This window comes from Belonocnema kinseyi, chromosome 8 (genome assembly GCF_010883055.1).
Source record: "Belonocnema kinseyi isolate 2016_QV_RU_SX_M_011 chromosome 8, B_treatae_v1, whole genome shotgun sequence".
Taxonomy (NCBI): domain Eukaryota; kingdom Metazoa; phylum Arthropoda; class Insecta; order Hymenoptera; family Cynipidae; genus Belonocnema; species Belonocnema kinseyi.
This window is the reverse complement of record NC_046664.1, coordinates 20,068,784-20,077,181: the sequence shown is the minus strand read 5'-3', so window position 1 is coordinate 20,077,181 and position 8,398 is coordinate 20,068,784. Positions and strand designations below refer to the sequence as shown.

General features: G+C 25.1%; 1 protein-coding gene across 1 annotated transcript in view; it reads right to left on the bottom strand.

Moving 5' to 3' along the window:
• Positions 1-2,408: 2,408 nt before the first annotated feature.
• LOC117178322 (ubiquitin-conjugating enzyme E2 C) overlaps positions 2,409-8,398 on the bottom strand; it is a 16,303-nt gene continuing 10,313 nt past the window's right edge. The window contains exon 4 of the mRNA XM_033369727.1: positions 2,409-3,179. Coding sequence (XP_033225618.1) covers positions 3,055-3,179 — 125 coding nt within the window. The 3' untranslated portion in view covers positions 2,409-3,054. The remainder of the gene's footprint in view (positions 3,180-8,398) is intronic.

Here is an 8,398-nt window from a genome sequence, read left to right as displayed (position 1 = left end):
GGTTATAAAAACACGTAAACTCAGAAGATGTGGACTGTGACTGCACCATATATCTAGTCGGGAGTGGTGCTGACTGAAAACAGATAATTTGGAGCGATTCGCTCGCCATCTGTTGGTCATTCTAAGGACTTATTGAACTACCCTCGTATAATTCGATTTTTTCATGCAAACAATAATACTGCTTTTATCAGCATTCATGCAAACCATATCAGGGTTGTTTCTAAGAAACTCTTTCGTCATCATGAAACCTTTAAAAATTCTACGATCAATATTCAACATCTTTTACCATTTCCATCATTTGTTTTGCCTTAGTTTTTATCACACGGTCACTTAAACCTTGACCTAATCTGAGAATATCTGTGACTGAATCAGGAATTTGAATATGTCAAATTAAGAAACCAAGGATCTTTACCTCCTTCTTCAAAAATCCTATGTAAATTTAAATTTTGTTCTTGAACACTAGTTTGCTGATGAATTAAATTTGAAAGTTTGTTATCATGTTTTACATCGCTGCTTAAAAATCTTTGATTGAGGAGAATCTGATGCTTTATAAGATTAATAATTTCATCTTGTTGCAAACAAGCTTCTAATTCACTTCTTATTCTTGAAATTCTTGATTTTAAAAAATGAACATGATTTGAAACATCTTTGATAAATAAATTTAGTAGTGAAAGTTTAAAATTGTTTAAAGTGGGTTCAAATTTTCTGTTACAAAAATTACTGTGAAAAGACAAATCTCGAAATTTTATTTTTTTTCAGATTACAATAGGATTTTTGGTTTTCGTTTATTCGCTGTGGTCCAAATTTGGTCGTTGGATTCTTTTTTTTTTAACAGGATTTTGCATCAATTTGATTATTGGAGGTTAAATGGGATTTTTAATTTGGATTTTGGTTTAATTTAAATTTCGTAAATTTCGAAGTTGGAAAGCTCTCGGATTTGTACTGTATTTCGATTTTTGTCGAAGAAAGTTAGCAGCCACTCCAAAAAAAAAAATTCTATTTTTAGATCTCACTTGCAGTTCCAGAACTTCAGCAGCAAGGTCCTTAGAGTGAGAAGACATGCCCGCATTTTCAAAATCAGTTAAGGGCATGTGATACTTACAGTTTCCCCGCCTTTTTTTCCACAAAAATGAAAATTTTTTAAAACTAAATTTGTAGATGCTATAAAATATCATAACAGACGTCCCCGAATTCTTTTTTGAGGGATAATAACAAAAAAAATATATTGCCCTAAATAAAAATTTTATGCATATGTATTATTTTGAGGTTACGTCGTTTTTCATATCTGCCTTTCCGATAATCTGGAAATTATTTATGAAATAAACTTTTTTGATTGCCTACAAAAAGGGTTAGTTCCGGGAGATTAGTTACTATGTTTATTTGCAAGTCCAAAGATTTCGACCAAAAATATTGTGTAGTTTGGAAGTAACGCACAGGAGAATTGTAACATACATAACCTCCAAATGTACACACGTTGTTAGCAATATCAAAAAATTGTTTGAAAAAAAAACACAAATAAAGTGTGCGGGGACATCCGTTAGCATGTTCGCTATCATTTTCCAAATTTTTAAGACCAAATATTGATTATTCTAGAAAAAAAGCCGTGGGAACCTAAAACTGGTAAAATCGATACTAATTCCTAAGCGCTATGCAAATTAATCAGATTTTGCTAAATTAAAACTTTTTTGAATTAAACCAAAAAAAAGTGTGTGGGGACGTCAGTTAGCATGGTCGCTATCATGTCTCAAGTTTTTAAGACAAAATATTGATTATTAAAGAAAAAAAGCCGTCGGAACCTAAAACTGGTAAAATCGACCACTTTCTAAGTATCACATACCCTTAAAACTGTTTCCACAGCGTCCAATCTTACCTTGATTTGTTCCACGGATTCGTCAGTGATTTTTGGGGGATCAGAAACCGCATCTCGTTTATCAGAAAATTTTAGCATAGTTATATTGATTTCTACTTTATTTTTGGTGAGCTCTTCCTTTGCTTCAATAAGATGTTTTTCTAATCATTTAGTCGCCAGAGCTTCTAATGCCTCATTGGTTATCATTGGGTTTGGAGAAGATGATCTGGATGGCGGACAGCATTTAGAGACAACTCCTTTTATGATTTTTTTGTCTATAGTCACAACCTTCAAAACTTGACGAAGCGACCCAAACACAATGCGCGTCGAACAAGCGCCATTTAAGGCGCTTAAGGTTTGCGTCACGAAGGATGAAAATAAAAACCCGAGATTGATTGAATGAAAATTTATTCAGTTCTCAGGTCACGTATATAAGAATCAAGAATACATTGAAAGACGAATTTCCTAAAGTTAAAAAAAATTAGCTAAAGCAAGATTTAAATTTAGGGTCCTCGGCTTTCGCCCAGACAAGCAAACCTATCAGTGATTCAAGAACTCGTACTTTTTAAATATTTATTTCGAAAGTACATATTACAACGAGCGAAACAACCACACGCCAAAAATTCAAATTTCTCAAATCAACGTGTTTCATCTCGATCGTTTATTAAAATAAATACCTACGTTCATCAAAAATCTTAGGGGCGATGAAGATGACGTATTCGCGTCTCGAGTTTGTTCAGCGTGACACGAAAATTTTCAATTTTACACCACTTAAAGAGACGATTTTTTTTTTTTTTTTTTTTGTTTTTTCCAACAGAATTATGAACGCATAAAAAATCTGGAGTCGCGAATACGAATTGACGCAAAATGATTGTACAAATCCCTAATTGTTCCCTCGGAAATCACGGAGATACTGGGCAAATAAAAATACATCTGAAATAGAATCGTTCGACAAAGTCAAAAGAAGTTTCTCTAGCGACTAATTCCAAGTCTTTTCGGACTTTCAGTGCAGTGTGTGTGTGTATGTGTGTATGTGTGTACATGTGTGTGTACATGTGTGTGTTGTGTGTGTTTTCACGAAATTCCAAAAGAAAAGGGTGATTCATTCTGGATATTCAATATTGATGATAGTAATAATTATAATAATAATAATTGTGTAGGCAGGGATTGCATCCTGATTGGACCAAAGTGTGAAAATTTGCTTATCATGAGTCTTGTTGACCTCTACTCAAGGCTCTGTCATATTCGTCCTTCAGGTGTTTTTTGTATTTTGTCTGATCGCTCCAGAGTTCGGCGGCTTGAGGATTGAGTGGACTCTCGTTGTTGGGCTCTGTCAAACAACATTTTAGCGACTAATGTAGGCCAAAATTCTCGCAAAACAGGGCAAGTAAGATGATTTTTTTTTTACAAAATTAGGGAAATTTAGAGGGCGGCCGTTTTAATCGAAGAAAAAAATTCCCGGTCATTTGCCGGTTTTCCCGAACTCTAAAGCTAAACATTTTTCCATTATAAGTAATAAAAAATAAACTACAAATTAAAATACTCATGTTGAAATTAAAGTTTAAACAATTTAAAATGAAATGCAGATAAACTGCAAAAATTAGAATTTTTAAATTCCATAACGAGTTCAAAGAATTAGACGAAAATGGCAAAAAATTTATTCCATGTTATCATTTTCAATGCTTAGATTAAAGCACCCATGATCTTTAAACTTTTTAAATTATACTATTATAAACAATTTTAAGCCAGAAACGTTAAAAATTAAAAAATTAAATTTTTTTAAGAGAACACTTATTAAATTATGAGTTAAATTATTTTTATTTTAAGTAGTTTTAAGTATAAACATCCTTAAAAGGCTTCAAAATTTTATTTTCAAATCTTAAGAAATCTAGAAGTTCTTTGACATTTATTTAAATTTAACATTATTTTTTATATTTTTTATTACTTCTAAATATCTTTTGAATCGAATCGAATTGTTCTTACAATTTTTAGAAAATCGTGAAAATTAAAAAAAAAGTCAAACTCTTTTAGAATCTTTTGAATATTCTCTTCAAATAATTTTCCAAAATGATTTTTTTTTAATTTTCCTAAAAATCTTAAAAATATGCTTTTATTCTTTTGAAACCTTTCACAATTCTTAGAAATTTTGTAAATTTTTCTTTACTGAAAACTGCAAAAATCTATATTTAGTTTTAAATTAGGCTGTTAAAATTACTCTATTTTATTCTACAAATAAGAAGTGCTCAATTGTTAAATAAAGACCAAAATGCAACAATTTCACTTACAAATTAAACATTTTAAAAAAAATGTCGTTCAAAATATTGCTTAACACTAAATAATTATTCTTTTTCTTAATTTAAAAAGTTTGAAATTGCCTGTATTAAAAATTGAATATTTTAGACTGAAACAATATTTTATAACAAATACATTATTATGAAGTTATTTTTAAGTTAAAAATATTTTATAAACTTTTAATCGGACGTAAGCATTTTTTCATTAACTAAGACTTTCGAATTGAAACAGTTTAATTTTTAACGTTAAAATCTGGAAATTATTATCTTTGAACGGATTTTAAATCGTGCTGTCAAATAAATTATCGTTCCCTTTTAATTCATGAAGTACAGATACTTTTTTCAATAATTTATTTATATTGTATAAAATTCAAGTTCGGTACCAACACTTTTCAATTAAATGCAGATAAACAGGAAAATTGGAAATTTTGAAAAGTTTCAAAATTTTATTTCAAAATCCAGAAGTTGTTTTAAATTTTGTAAAATTTAAAATTATTTTTTTAATTTGATCAGAAATTGCGAAATATCTTTTAAAATGAATCGAAATTTTCTTAACATCTTTAGAAAGTCCTGCTTATTATTTGCAGAATTTTTTTTAGTTATTTTAAGTATGGAAAAGATTCAAAATTAATTAAAAAATTGAAATGACATCAAATAATGTAAACGAAGTTTGTGTGTATAGACAAAATTCGGATAATTCGTACCGAAATTTTGGTGCAAATAGCCACAACCCAAGTTAAAACAAAATGTAGATTTTTGCATATATTAAAAAAAAAGATTAAAAAGTTTTTTAACAATTGTGAAAGGCTTGAAAATAATAAAAAGATTTTCTTAAGATTCGTAGGAAAATGGAAAACGATTTTTCATGTTTCTCTTTTTAATTTGCAGGATTATTTTTGTTAAAAGCAGAAAAAATTCGATCCATTTAAAAAGATATTTATCGAATTTTTCCTACCACTTTTAGAAAATTTGGAAAATTTATTTAAAAAATTTCTTTTAATTATTCTAGATTCTTTGTTTAATTTTCAACTACATATTTTTTAATTTTAAACTAAAAAATATGAGTTTTTTCTGTTACAAAAATTAATTTCCAACAAAAAAGTTAGATTTTCTTTCTAAATAGATGAGTTTTCAATCAAAAAGATGAATTTTCTGCGAAAAAAGTAAACTTTTCAACTGATTATTTGAATTTTAAACTAGAAAATTACACTTTCCAACCAAAAACGGAATAGTTAAATTTTCTGTTTGAAAAATAATTTTCCAACCAAAAAGAAACGAATTTTCGACAAAAAAGTTCCACTTTTAAACAAAAAAGATTAACATTTAAATTTTAAAATTAAAAATACCAATTACAAGCCCAACATGGAAGTTATATTTTTTTTTGTTAAAAAAATAGTTTTAAAGAAAACAAAATTTCAACAAACTATAAAATCAAAAAAATTAATTTTTTGACAAAAAAGAATTTTCTATTCAGTATTTGAATTTAAAACAAAAAATTACATTTTGGAACCGAACATGGAATAGGTAAATTTTCAAACGAAAAAATTAAGTTCCTACTAAAAAAAAAACTAATTTTCAAATAAATATTTGGATTTTAAACTAAAAAATATCATTTTTCAATTAAATAAAGTAACTTCTTTATTTAATTGAAAAATTATATTTTTTAGTTTAAAATCCTAATATTTATTTGAAAATTCGTTTTTTTTTGGCAAGAAATTAATTTTTTAATTATTTTGTAATTAAACGAATTTTCAACAAAATAATTGAATTTTCGAAGATAATTTTTCAACCAAGAACAGTAATTTCTTATAGAAAATAATTTCAAAAAATTTATGTTCAACAAACAAAAAACACGAATTTTCATCAAAAAAGTTTAATTTTTAACAAGAAGAAAATGAATGTTCAATCCAAGATGATAAATTTTCAAACAAATAAATAAATTTATTAGCAAAATCAACTAAATATTTCAATTCTTAACTAAAAAATAACAGCTTCAATCAAAAATCGAATAATTAAATTTGCTGTTAAAAAAAACTCATTTTCAATCAAATAATGGAATTTTTTTACTTCATAATATTAAATTTTAAAACATTTAAATGCCTACATAAAAAGATGAATTTTCATTTTAAAAAAGTTCATTTTCAATACAACAGTTAAATTTACAACTTTATAACATGAATTTAAAAAAAAAATGTCTACCAAAAAAAATTGAATTTTCAACAAAAATAATTAATTTCCTACCAGAAAAATACAAATTTGCAACCAAATAGTTGAATTTTAAACTGAAAAATATAAATTTTCAAACAAAAGTAGAATACCTAAATTTACTATTTAAAAAAGATATAAATTTATAACCAAGATGAATAATTTCTTACAAAAAAAAATACGATTTTTCAATAAAATAGTTCGATTTTCTCTCAAAATGGCTGAATTTTCAATCCAAAAAGATGAATTTTCAACCAAGAACATTAATTTTTCTGTTAGTAAATTTATATTCAACAAACAAAAAAACGAATTTTTAACGACAAAAAAGTGAAATTTCAATCGAAAAAGAGGAATATTCAAACGAAAAAATTAATTTATTAGCAAAGAAGAATAATCAACTAAATATTTGAATTTTTAACTAAAAAAATAACGGAAAATTAAATTTTCTATAAAAGTAATTGAATTTTCAATCCAAAAAGATGAATTTGCAATCGTGAAGATTAATTCTCTGCCAAAAAATAGAATTTTCAACTAAATATTTGAATTTTATAATAAAACCTTACATTTTGAAACAAATAAAAGAATAGTTGAATATTCTGTTGAAAAAATTAATTTTCAACAACAAAAAGTCGATTTTCAACATTAAAAGTCCAATTTTTGACGAAAAGAGATTATTTTCAATAAAAGAATTGAAATTTTTAAGCTAAGAACAAATAGTTTTAGAAAAAAAATTGAATTTTCTATTCAATATTTAAATTTAAAATTAAAAAATTACATTTTTGAACCAAACACTAAAAAATATAATTTTTCAATCAAAGTAACTTCTTTATTTAATTGAAAAATTATATTTTTTAGTTTAAAATCCAAATAATTATTTGAAAATTAGTTTTTTTAGCAAGAAATTAAAACTAAATTGAACTAAATATTTGAATTTTATAATAAAACCTTACATTTTCGAACAAATAAAAGAATAGCTGAATATTCTGTTAAAAAAATTAATTTTGAACAACAAAAAAAAACGATTTTCAACAATAAAAATCCCATTTTCGACCAAAAGAGATTAATTTTCAACAAAAGAATTGAATTTTTTAAGCAAAAAACAAATAGTTTTAGAAACAAAAATTGACTTTTGAACCTAAAGAGATAAATTTTTAATAAACGAAAAATTAAATGTCTGCAAAATGAATTTTCAACAAAAAAACTTCTTTATTTAATTGAAAAATTATATTTTTTAGTTTAAAATCCAAATATTTATTTGAAAATTGGTTTATTTGCCAAGAAATTAAAACTGAATTAAACTAAATATTTGAATTTTATAATAAAACCTTACATTTTCGAACAAATAAAAGAATAGCTGAATATTCTGTTAAAAAAATTAATTTTCAACAACAAAAAAAAACGATTTTCAATAATAAAAGTCCCATTTTCGACCAAAAGAGATTAATTTTCAAAGAAAGAATTGAAATTTTTAAGCTAAAAACAAATAGTTTTAGAAACAAAAATTGACTTTTGAACCTAACGAGATAAATTTTTAATACCAAAAAATTAAATGTCTGCAAAATGAATTTTGAACAAAAAAAACTTCTTTATTTAATTGAAAAATTATATTTTTTAGTTTAAAATCCAAACATTTATTTGAAAATTAGTTTTTTTAGCAAGAAATTAAAACTAAATTAAACTAAATATTTGAATTTTATAATAAAACCTTACATTTTCGAACAAATAAAAAAATAGCTGAATATTATATTGAAAAAATTAATTTTTAACAACAATAAAAAACGATTTTCAACAATAAAAGTCCCATTTTCGACCAAAAGAGATTAATTTTCAAAGAAAGAATTGAAATTTTTAAGCTAAAAACAAATAGTTTTAGAAAAAAAAATTGACTTTTGAACCTAAAGAGATAAATTTTTAATAAACGAAAAATTAAATGTCGGCAAAATGAATTTTCAACAAAAAAAACTTCTTTATTTAATTGAAAAATTATATTTTTTAGTTTAAAATCCAAACATTTATTTGAAAATTAGTTTTTTTAGCAAGAAATTAAAACTAA